Source organism: Malus domestica, chromosome 14 (assembly GCF_042453785.1).
Source record: "Malus domestica chromosome 14, GDT2T_hap1".
Lineage (NCBI taxonomy): Eukaryota > Viridiplantae > Streptophyta > Magnoliopsida > Rosales > Rosaceae > Malus > Malus domestica.
Genome location: NC_091674.1, coordinates 27443044 through 27455714, shown reverse-complemented (window position 1 = coordinate 27455714; position 12671 = coordinate 27443044). Strand labels below are relative to the sequence as shown.

The 12671-nt window shown below is 36.8% G+C and overlaps 1 protein-coding gene across 5 annotated transcripts; it reads left to right on the top strand.

Annotated features, from left to right (window-relative positions):
* Positions 1–7285: 7285 nt before the first annotated feature.
* On the top strand, positions 7286–12043 carry LOC114820978 (pentatricopeptide repeat-containing protein At1g18900-like). Of its 5 annotated transcripts, none has more exons than XM_029092438.2 (3): positions 7475–7639; positions 8658–9022; positions 9252–12043. In XM_029092438.2, the coding sequence occupies exon 3, from the start codon at positions 9273–9275 to the stop codon at positions 11859–11861; it is 2589 nt and encodes an 862-aa protein (XP_028948271.1). In that variant the 5' UTR covers positions 7475–7639; positions 8658–9022; positions 9252–9272; the 3' UTR covers positions 11862–12043. The 5 variants fall into 5 exon arrangements, with proteins under 5 accessions (XP_028948275.1, XP_028948271.1, XP_028948272.1 ...); XM_029092439.2 differs by having other exon boundaries at positions 7489–7639; positions 8658–9093; XM_029092441.2 differs by having other exon boundaries at positions 7510–7639; positions 8795–9022.
* The last annotated feature ends 628 nt before the right edge of the window (positions 12044–12671 follow it).

Sequence of the window (12671 nt, the reverse complement as noted above, 5' to 3'; positions counted from 1 at the left end):
GTGATTTGGACATTTGTGATTAGGGTAATTTAACAGTTGAAATGCGGTAAAATTCTAAATCATGTATGTTCCTTAGTTTTGAGTTCGAGATACGAAACCGGAAAAAATACGGGTTATTTCGTGGTTAAAAACGTTGGGGAGACATGTGTTGTTGATTGTTACCAAAGTTGATATATTTTGATGTCGGATTTAAGAATTTTTCGACCAGATGTGATGTGTCTAGCATTATTTAAAAAAAATAAAAAATTCAAGTTGTAGGAAGTTAAGATGCCAATCTCTAAGCCTTTGGCATGATGTTAAAATACAGCCCATCTTTTATCATCGTCTCGGCCCCATTGGAAATTAATCATACCCTTATGCAAAAATTAAAAAAAAATTAACAATTGAGATGTACTTATTATAGTTAATTACTGAAAACGAGCTCTAATCCACTAGTAACTTACAATGAATGTTGCCAAATGGCAACTAACAAAATATGAAATCTTCTATTCAGCCACCCAAATAACAACAATATATATCGACATCAAATCAACATAACACCACATTTTTATATTGAAAACCACATTTAGGACAATTCGCCTACTATAAAGCTCTCGTCTAGTGAAACTAGAAAACACATCAAACTTGCAGCTAGTTTTTGAACATTTTTCAAAGAAGATGAATTATGAATTTGTAAATTTATAATCAAAATTATGGTCGAAACAAACGATTAGCTCTTTCTATAGTGAAACTAGAAAACACATCAAACTCGACCTTCTAATTAACGAATTAAACTGAGTTAACTAGATGGTCATACTTAAGCTAGATCTATCAGCTACCAACTACTTCACAAGATTGTCCCTTAAATAAAACACCAACTAATACTTAATTAGATTCACAATTGTTTTTGTTCAAAAAAGGATTAACAATTGCTAAAACATAAGGAAGGTAATTTGGATTAATAATAATTGCTCCAAATGATCTCATCCGTTGATATGTGGGTTGTAGATGACGTGGAGGGATCGAATCCAATGGACACTAGTTGTTGAATGGTTGACAAGTTAGAGTCCATGTAATAACTACGAATATTTGACTTGGTCGGCAGGCCACTGTATTTGTCTTCAACCCAATCAAAATAAATTAAAGTAAATTAATTAGACAATTAATTACGATTAGCTCTTCTGTGCGTTACATTTGGCGCGCTAAATATTTTTTTTCTTCCAAAAATAAATATAAAAAATAAACTGTTCCATCGTTGGAAGCTATAAAGAAATGGGACTAAGATAATGCCGGCACTCTTCCTATAATCTGCATGATTGTCTCTTGAACATACGTAGAACAATTGGTGACGAATTACAGTTCTTCACTTTTTTCGAGCTCAGAAGAGGTTAGTTAAGAGTTGCATCTTATTTGTGATCACAATCAAGTTGATTCACAGCTTACAGAGTATCGAACTTAGAACCTTCTATTTTTTCTTTAGAGAACTGATGTTCCCACTTTTTCACTGGACCATTTGTCATCGTTTTTTAAATTTGTTCTTGGTGAATGCATACTTTGGATTTGTCACATCACATGGACGAGAGATATCTTCTTTCTGATCACATTTCTTTGACAGTTAGAGTACTGGTTTGGAAATTGAGGTGTTTTTATAAAAAATGGGTATAAAAAAAAACTAAGCTTAAAAATGTGTTTGGTAAACACTTAAAAATAACTTATTTTCACAGTTTTAGGTGAAAAAAAATGAAAACGTAAAGCATCAAAAATGAGTTTATTCTCACAGCACAGCAAAAACAATTTTTTTTCAAAACACAACAATACCAAATCAGCCAAAAGAACAATACGACTTAAGCCAAAAAAGTCAGTAGTAGATTCCATAGCAAATATGCTTTATTTTTTGTATTATTGGATTGAAATTTTTGCTTAATTAGTCAAGAAGTGGGGTTGGTTGTACAACTAGTAAACCCTATCTGAAAGAATTCATTGTGAGGTTGAATATAATCAACATGCAGGTATGAACTATGAACCACTCTTCCAAATTGCCAATTGACTTCTTGTGATCCTCATTCACACACGAAATGACAATTATGAGTGAACGTTTACACCAAAAGTCTGATTAATACAAAGTCTTTGAGCGTAGAGAGCGTTTTTGATCCATTATGGTAAATTAGTATCGAATTTGTTGTTTATAAAAACAGAATATAAGTAAGTATTGTGTTGAGGGAGTTCAACTGGGATTAGGGTTCGAACTATAACAAATTAAGAGTTCGATTTCTTTCAATGTAATTGGGGAAAAATTTAAGTACCGAACAAAATTACATCATGTTGTGAGATGAATTGAAATAAAAATATGGACAAAAATCTTCTCCCGATCCCATTGTCTGGAGTTCAATGAACAGGTAATCCAAACAGGTCAAATTGAATTCAACAATTCATTTTAACTCATTCCGCTGACTCATCTCATACAAACCAAGGACCTCTGGATAGTCTGAATTCTCTAGTCCTTAAACTCTGGACTGTGAGGTCCGGAGAGGAAGCAAAACCCAAACTATGGCCATGGACTTGGGGAAGAAATATATATGAAAATCAAGAGAGGAAGGTGTGGAAGTAATAAGGTGGTGACTTGGTCGACATGAAGAAGTCTTTGAAAGCCCACAAAAATGGAAAACTTAAGATTCCACCACTGAAGTCAACAAGATGATGGCACGCATATCATCTTTACTAAAAGGAAAGCTTGTAATATGATTTGTTTTTTTCCTTCTTCCCATACAAGTTCCTCCTTTACCTAAAAGTAATTAGCAGGGGACAGTAGTCCAAGCAGAAAGGCAATCACAAATTCACAATCACGATCACTTTTGTTCTAAGTAAAAACCCAAGTAAATAAAAGTGCTTTTCAACTTTTACTTCTTGATATTCTTTTTCATACTGCTGAAATTTTGGAACTTTGTTTTTGTGAAATAAAGTATTGAAATTTGAAGAGTTCGTGAAAATGTAAATTTCTGAAGGGTAAATTTTAGCCTTCAAAATGCCACGCAGGTCAACAAATTTATATGGCTTTTTATCTAAAATGGTCATTGAGATTGTATAACTTCTCACTTTGCTCCCTGAGATTTAAAAGTGGTCTATGAGATTATCTACCGTCAATCATTTTGGTCATTATGTAAGAAATCTCTGTTAAATAGAGAATATTTTTGTCAAATCGATCCCTCTCTTTTAACTGGTAGTTTCTTTCATTTAACAAAGGTTTTTCACATAATGACCAAAATGATTGACAGTGAACAGTCTTAGGAACCACACTTCTATCGATTTTAAATATCAAGGACCAAAGTGATGAGTTTTGACAATCACGGAGGTCATTTTGACTAAAAAATCTGTTTATATTTAAAGAGCTAAATTTGTGTTATCTGTTAGAAATGCTCTTCTTTTTTTTTCCTTGTGTTAGAGATGCTCTTCAATATGTAACCAAATAATTAGTTGGGGAGGAGATCGTTGGGTCGAACTATCAGCTTTTAGCCTTGAATTACATGCATATAGCTGCAAAGATAGATGGTGTGTTGAAGTCGACTTGTGCTTTCAGGTTTTGTTGTCAAGGCTTCCACTTGCTAACACACCCTAGCTAAGTTTCCTTCGTGATATCTTTAACATGTGGTCCATTTTATATATGACATGCACAAATTTAAAGGCTAAGTATTTTCCACGACGTGTTCTTTCGCATATGTGCTTTCTCATGCATGCACGAATTAATGAAGATTATACGTGTCTTTTCACTTGTAGAAAAAATCTGTCTTATATCGTGGGTTGTATACAGTAAATTACACTCTCCACCACTCAAAAGATCCATTCAGCAGCATGCATGGAAAATATCATGCAAAAGTTGTTATGAATGTATTGCTACTGAACTTGCATGGATCACCTCATCAACATAGGTGCCTTTGGCTAGTTAATCTAATCGAAACATTGCTACATGCTAATCTAATTAAAAATATATGGTACATTATGTTGCTATCTCATTAAGTAAACAATAATGTAGGTATTATGGCCAAAATGATCTTTGAGATTGGCATAACTCTTCACTTTGGTTCCTGAGATTTGAAATCGATAAAAGTGGTCTATGAGTTTGTCCACCATCAATCAGTTTAGTCATTCCCTAAAAATATACGTTAAAAAAAGAACAAAATAACAAAAATACTCTTAATTTAATAAACAATGGGCTAAAAATTGTGGGTATTTTTGTAATTTTATTCTTATTTAACGAAAAAATTTCACGGAATTATCAAAATGATTGACGGTAGACAAACTTTCATAGACCAATTTTATCGATTTTAAATCTTAGGGACTAAAATGAGAGATTATGCCAATCTCAAAAACAATTTTGACTAAGAAGCCAACAATTTGCATATTAAAATCATGTTCTAAATTTGTGTTTTTCATTAGAACAACGGTCAATATTAATTAATAAAAAATGCTATGAAGACTACATTTTTATATTAATTTGATGTAATAAATAATGAATTTAAATAGCTGATTTGATGTTGGTTATGCGTATCATTTATCATATCAATATCAATATCAATATAATATATATAATCTCTCTAACGTTGTTCATATTAACAATTTCACACACTTTAGACATATAACATAGCAAATCTAAAAGATTAACATTTTCCCAAAACATCATAAAACCCAACATAGCTAACTCCATTATATTTTTTTGTCTAAAGGTTATGCGTGTGGGGGAAGGAAAGTAAAATCAAGGTTCCTTTGACTTATTTCTCACTTGAGGCCACTCTAATTCACCAATCAAGCATTCTAACTTGCAACTATCTGATTACCATTTGTTAATAATGCATGATGTTACACAGAAAAAGTCTTTTATCTTTTACTGCAAGCAAGACTCTCTCATTAACCCTATATCTTTACTTAATCCACAATTATATATTATTAATTAATCGTAATGAAGGGACCCTCATATAATTTCGTTTATATCAAAGAGCTACAGCAGCAGTGGCCAAAAGTACTTTTGAAATTAAAATTGAAAGGGAAAGCTGGAAAAAGTTGATAAACTTTGCTTTTGATGCAGTAGGCGTGGAGGGTGAGCTGGGAAAGAACACATGCTTTTCTTGAGGATATCACCAGACAAAATCATGCTCCCAAACATGGCCTTTCATTCTCTTTTTTCAATCAAAATTGCGGAAGAACTTGGCCTACTACGTACTATTTAGTTCACGATTTAAATTATTATATTTCATGCCACATTCCCACATGCTAGGGTTTAAAGTTGTCTACGTGCATGAGTAAAAGAAAGCCTTTCCATCATTGTTCGTTACCTAATCACATGAGGATTAAGGAGCTAACTAGCTGCTAATTCCGTTTTTAAACTGCTAAACTCACAACTCACGCCATGATCGTAAAGCTTCCAAGATTCTCCATGAACAAGAACAACATAGTGTACGCAGGTACGTATGTAGAGACAATCTTAGATGAAACTGGTTCGGCTGTGTACATAATTGAATTTCACCATTATTTCATACTATCTTCATAGTTCATACTAGGGAGGGATACTGAGGGATTAAGGGTACGCATGCCATTTTCCTTCCCTTCTTTTTCACACATAATGCACATATGTTAATGAATAATCCGCGTATCACCAAGTAGCACCCCATGTAAGCAAAGAATGAGCGATTTTAAGTGTTATGTCAAATAAAAAGCGGTTAATTTAACAGTTAGACTGACGGAAATGAATAAAGTTAAGGTTTTACCATAAAACCAATATAGGGAACAACCCAAATTACTTATAAGCATACACAAAGTCAATTCTCTCGTCAATATGAGATTTATTCTCAACAGAAAGAGTCAATAGTTCAATGCTTCCTAATTTTTGGTTTAGGTAAAGATCATTCACTTTCACTCTATGCTTTAACCTTAAAGTGCTGTTTTTGCTAATTATCAAATAAACACACACCAACCTAACTATTGCATAGGTCCAAAATGACGAGTTCGATCATGGTCCAATGGTAGGTGGTCATGTCATTTACTTATTTATTATACGCTTTATTGTCGGATTAAGATCGAATGATGGATAACTACAATTTTTTAAAATTGTTGAGTCTTAAAGAACATGACTCTGTACATGTAACTGACCCACAAAAATAAAAGAGTTTTACAAAAATAGTGTGGGCCTGGTCTGAAAACATGTCATGGCCGAAACTAATGTGAAGCCTGAAGACCAAAGGCCCATGATAACGATCCAGATCCGATCTCTAGAATCGGTAACGGATAATACATAGGGAGGTCCGTTTATAAGTTTATAACTAACGGAATAATTAGGGAAAGTAATTAGAGGAATTAACTATCTGAATTTAATTACTCATTTGACCAAGATTATCTGCTTTAGCAACACGGGAGAGGGCAGGTCAAGCCGAAAACCGAAACCAAAATCGGACCGTACCAACCGCTACGGTATTTCCCTCGGTTTTGGTATGATGGTAAATTGAACTTTGGCGAAGTGGTTTGGTTTTGTTTTCTCAAAATCGAAAATCAAATTATTTTCATTTATTTAATTATCATCGTTAGTTCAAACAAACAATCAAGTTAAAAAATGAGGAACATTTTAATCATCACGGGGTGACTCAATTATTAAGGATGAGTTTCATACCTGTATTTCACACTACACGTTTCGGGTTCGATTATTGGTGCTAATGAATTGCGCGACGGTGGGCAGGAGAGGCTGAAATGCCTCTATGAGTCTCTTTGGCCCCCAAAATGGTGGATTGCTGTGGCGAAATCAACAACTGATCCTCTTATAAAAAATAAAAAACAAGGAATATTTTTTTTATGAAGTACAACGATATATTTTATACTGTAGGAAGGGGGACTTCGGTTAAGTCACATAATGAACAACCTAATTTGGTATCGAATTTGCTATCAACGAGATTCGAACCTAAAATAATTTTTACAAATAAAAAGGAATATTATCATATCATAGTACTGAGTGACAAAACAATGAACATTTGACTGTAAATCAAAAATCAAAACAAACTTTTGAAAAAACAAAAGTTATGTTTGAAAAAAAACATACTTTACATTTGGGTTATTGACTTGACTGTTCGTTGTCCGACCAAGAGGCGTGTCTCCGTCCGCGTAGACACAGCCATCAGGTGCAATCCCCAGCTTCTACCTCAACTTTCCACTTTACACCTGCAGCATCATAACCGTTCGACCAACCAAATTTTATGTCTATTTGTTTCTATATTATTTTATAATTATTTGAACGGATCATAAAAAGCATAAAATAGTATGTCCAGGAGAAGAATGGTGACAAGATCCGCACTGAATCCTCCCAAAAGTATTAAAATCAAATAAAAATTCTGAACCGAAGGAAATCTGTGGAGGTAGGGTTTTGATCGGAACCTTCTGCGGGTCACGTGCTAATCATGAAGGCTCTGACACGTGTCCCGAACATCCCACGGTACACGTCGCGGAAAATACATAGTAGGGCGAAGAAAAAAAACAGCTGATAGCATGTAGCCTCCTTCTCCCCAACTTGGTTGGAAAAGTACTAAAGCTCCAGTCTTGACGGCAGAGAGAGCAGAGACGCCGCCAACCTCTCTCTCTCTCTCTCTAGACACGCGTTAAGAACCCAGAAGTCCGTTCACCATTGCAGGTAGCTTTCTCTCTCCCTCCCCCTCTCTGAGTTTTTTTCTTCATTGTTTGGATTTTTGATGAATTTTTAGTGTATTTTTCTGTGTTTTGTGGTGATTGAGAACATGGGTTTTGTTGGAGAAGTCTGAGATGTCGTGAAGATTTGTTCTTTTTTGTGTTTTTGTGCGTTTTTGTTTTGATTAACGTTGGAGGGTGGCTTTGCTGGTCTGGAAGTTTCAATCTTTGTGTTCATTTGTGTGTGGGAATTGAGGATTTTCATTGGGAAATGTGGATTTAAGGTTATGGATTGCTTGTATGTCTTGATCTTTTGTTTGTCATTAAGAAATTAAAAACAAATAAATTTTAGTACTAGAAATGTTAACAGTAGAAAGAGAAAATGAAATTTTTGCAACTGTAGTATCTGCTGAATTCTAGGTATGCTAGTGAGATGTTGTATAATTGAACGATGAAATGTATATATAGTTCCGCCCGCGAAACATTCAGAGGGAGCCGGTTTATTGATTTCGAGAGAGATGCCGAAGACTCTCCGTGTTGTTGGAACCCTAGTTACATGCTAATTAGAGTCAATATAGCTGTTGATCGCTTGCCTTTTTTTGAGGATTTATAGGACGGCTTGGTTAGAAAACGTAGACTCTACGGTAACCAACTGCAATCCCATGATAGGAAGGAGGCGGTTATGGTTATGTCAATATAAGATAAGTCCCTGCTCGTTAGAAAAATACGTTCGCTTACATGATACTAGTCCTATCTACTGGATGGAACATAAGGGTTCTGAGTGAGTAGAAGATTTATCTTTCAGTTTTCATCAGATTCTTTCTTGCTTGCTCACTTGTCTGTGCTAATTCGATAGATTCTTAGTTAGCTCTTATATTCATATGTATTTGTAATATATGGAAATGCTGATCATGAAGTTCCAACATGTGTATGTTTAGGAATTTTTGGTTGAGTAAATACGCTCGAAGAAGAATTATTGCTGATAGGAGTATTGAAGTAAGTTTGTTTGGTGCTATTCTGTGCAGGATATGCTGCATGGAATTGTTACAATTTAGAGTGTCTTGTTCACACTTGTTTTCCTGAAGAAGTCCTTACAAATCACGTTCAAATCTAACGTGGTGTTTCTGAGAGGTTCTACTAACCAATGATCTCAGAATCACAGGGAACTGGTTTAGTCATTACCATTGCTGGAGCGGAATGGTATAGACTGCAACCTTCATTTGGGATCACTGAGCACTTTGAGGATTTCAAGACAACTTGTTAACATATTGGAAATGAAGTCTGACCATACTATTGATATTCTTATCTAACGAGTTCATTTCTTATTGATGGGAATGAGTGATATCTTCCCTGTGGAGCAGTTTGTCTTATCTAGGGACGTGTATTCAAGGTATTAAGGGTTCACGATAATCGACTATATAGTTTTGATGCAAGTTTGATATGATATCCTGTCTGACCAAGGTGATTCACATCAATTAGCTGTTGGGTTTAGAAAAGCTGGAATTGACTTGTAGTTGACTGCCTGTCACTCATTACTCAGTACTCACTAGCTTTTCTTTTAAGACGTTAGAAACCTAGAATTGTTCTTATGTTACTAATTCATATCCATTCTTTTTCAGGTGATACCCTGTCAGTAAATTATGTTGCGAGCAAAGCAATTAAGTAACCTTTCAAGTAGTGCGAGGTCATTCTTCCTTACCGGGCCACGATGTAGTGCCACAGATGGAAATTCATGCTCTTGCTCTGAAGATGAAACTTGTGTTTCGCAAAGGCAGCTAGCACTTGCCCAAAATCCATCGACCATGGTATCCAAACCTTCAGCAAGGGCAGGAAGCATCCTTTTGGGAGATGCAGTAAAAGTGGCAGGTCTTCGTAAAGCCGAAAGTGTTGACCATACAGCTTCTATTAAAAAGGTTGCAACGGCACCACGATCTTTGGGGAGATCAGAGACTGTAAGTTATGCTAGTACCATGGATGTGGTGCACTCATCACCTCTCGTTGCAGACCAGTTTGCTAAGGCAGGAGTTGCTGCTGTAAATTTTCTGTCTGATATAGTAAATGGCAGGCTTCCTTTATCTGATGGGCTTGGAATCCTTAATAACTGTATGGTTGATCCGACCAGACCCCTCAGTGGTATCAAGCCATCACACGTGAAACAAATAAAAAAAGAGCATTTCACTAGTGTACATCCAAAACAGTCTACTGAGGTATCAGCTGCATCAAAGCCTACAAGTAACAATCATGGTCAAAAGGGCAAAGGTGAGAAATCCAGTTTCGTTAAAGGTCTAAATCATGTTCCATATTCTAGGACAGAAAGCTCAGCGGTACCTCATGTTGTATATTCGGACCGTCATGCGAACAGGTCTATGCCACCGAAATCAAAACCTCATTCAAACTTCATTCCAAATTACAGTTCCAGTGTGCAGGCTTCTGATGCAGAGACCACGGGTCGTGCCTCTAAAAGTTTCAACAGGCCCATAAGAGATGTGAAAATGCCAACAGGAATAGCTCCCCAAATCAACAGACAGTATGCTCACACTGGGAATGTTGTTCATAATGTTTCTCACATACTGCAACAGATGAGATGGGGTCCTGCTGCAGTGGCCGCTCTTGGAAATCTCAACTGTTCAATGGATGCATATCACGCAAACCAAATTTTAAAGCAACTTCAAGATCATTCCGTTGCTCTTGGATTTTTTTATTGGCTTAAGCGGCAAGCAGGATTCAAGCATGATGGGCACACTTATACCACCATGGTTGGGATCCTTGGCCGTTCCAGGCAGTTTGGTGCCATTAACAAATTGCTTAATCAGATGGTGAAAGAAGGTTGCCAGCCAAATGTTGTGACATATAACCGTCTAATTCATAGTTATGGCCGTGCAAACTATTTAAAAGAAGCAATGAATGTGTTTAATCAAATGCAAGAAGCAGGATGTGAACCTGACCGTGTCACCTACTGCACACTAATTGACATCCATGCAAAAGCTGGTTTTCTTGATGTTGCCCTAGGATTGTATGACAGGATGCAAGAGGCTGGTCTTGCTCCTGACACATTCACGTACAGTGTTATGATCAACTGTCTCGGGAAAGCTGGTCATTTAGCTGCTGCTCATCGGCTATTTTGTGAGATGGTTAATCATGGTTGTGTTCCCAATTTGGTCACGTATAATATCATGATAGCTTTGCAGGCCAAAGCAAGGAATTATGAAACTTCTTTAAAGCTCTATCGTGACATGCAGGGTGCGGGATTTGAACCAGATAAAGTAACTTATAGCATAATAATGGAGGTCCTTGGCCATTGTGGATATCTTGAGGAAGCCGAGGCGATTTTTCATGAAATGAAACGGAAGAACTGGGTACCTGATGAGCCTGTTTATGGTCTTTTGGTGGATTTGTGGGGTAAGGCTGGTAATGTGGAAAAAGCCTGGAATTGGTATCAAGCAATGCTTCATGCAGGTTTACGTCCTAATGTGCCTACTTGCAATTCTCTGCTCAGTGCGTTTCTTAGGGTGCACCAGCTGTCAGATGCCTATCACTTGCTGCAGAGCATGATGGGTTTAGGTCTAAACCCATCTCTGCAGACATATACCTTGCTTATCAGTTGTTGCACAGAAGCACAGTCACCATATGACATGAGATTTTGCGGTGAGCTTATGGCAGTCACAGGCCATCCTGCACATACATTCTTACTGTCTATGCCATCGGCAGGACCAGATGGTCAAAACGTGCGAGATCACATGTGCAGGTTCTTGGATCTGATGCATAGCGAGGATAGAGAAAGCAAGAGGGGACTAGTAGATGCGGTAGTGGATTTTCTTCACAAGGCGGGGCTAAAGGAGGAGGCGGGTTCTGTCTGGGAGGTGGCTGCACAAAAGAATGTCTATCCAGATGCCATCACAGAGAAAAGCTCATGCTATTGGCTTATAAACCTGCACGTTATGTCCGACGGTACTGCTGTCACAGCACTATCAAGAACACTTGCTTGGTTTCGCCAACAAATGCTAATATCCGGGATTTGTCCAAGCCGGATTGATATTGTTACAGGATGGGGCCGGCGGAGTAGGGTCACAGGATCTTCTTTGGTTAGGCAAGCAGTGCAGGAACTGCTGAATGTTTTTCGCTTCCCGTTCTTCACTGAAAACGGCAATTCAGGTTGTTTTATAGGATGTGGGGAGCCTCTTAACAGGTGGTTGCTCCAATCTTATGTGGAGCGAATGCATTTACTGTAGGCGGTAGGGCTTCTTCCGCTCTGTCATTACCGCACGATTTTTGTTTTCCTTCTCGGCGGGGAAGATGATGAGATGATGAGCAGGTTGGGGTTGATTGAGGCCTCTTATGTACTATGACAATGTACTTATGTTGTTCTCATGTGCAGCTGTTTACAAGCCAAATAAAATTGTTTTAGCAGAAACCCTCATTTGGATTTTGTTAAGTAGTTGAACAGGACATGCTTTTGATGGAAATGCTTTTGGGATGGTTTTCAACCCACCAAACAACCCTGCAGAGATTCAACGGACATAAAACGGTTGAAAAATGTTTTCGAGTGTTTGGTAGTTTCAGATTGACCGTTAAGTTGGTGAGCTTCCTTCTTCTTTGGACTTGGATTGGCTGCTCTCCCAATGCTCTCCTATTGGTCACGGTTAAACCACGTCAAGATTTTATATTCCCATTACATTTTATCTTATTATTTCTATAAAAAAAAATCAATAAAAAATGTTGACGTGGCTTAACTGTGACAAGGATTGTCTGCCCTTCCACTTTCCGTGCCTTCCTGTTTTATATGGTCACGGTTAAGCCACGTTAACATTTTATATTGTTTTTTATAGAGATAATAAGAAAAAAACAAATAGTAATATAAAATGTTGACGTGACTTAACCGTGATCACACAAACAGAAAGGCACGGAATGACACAGGAAGTGAGAGGCCAGACAATCCTCGTACATATTCGTAATCTTCTTTTGTCACATAAATAATAAATCGAGATATGTACTATAGAAGGGACTTTTTTGGGTATTCCGGAGTTTAACCTTTAGATTTT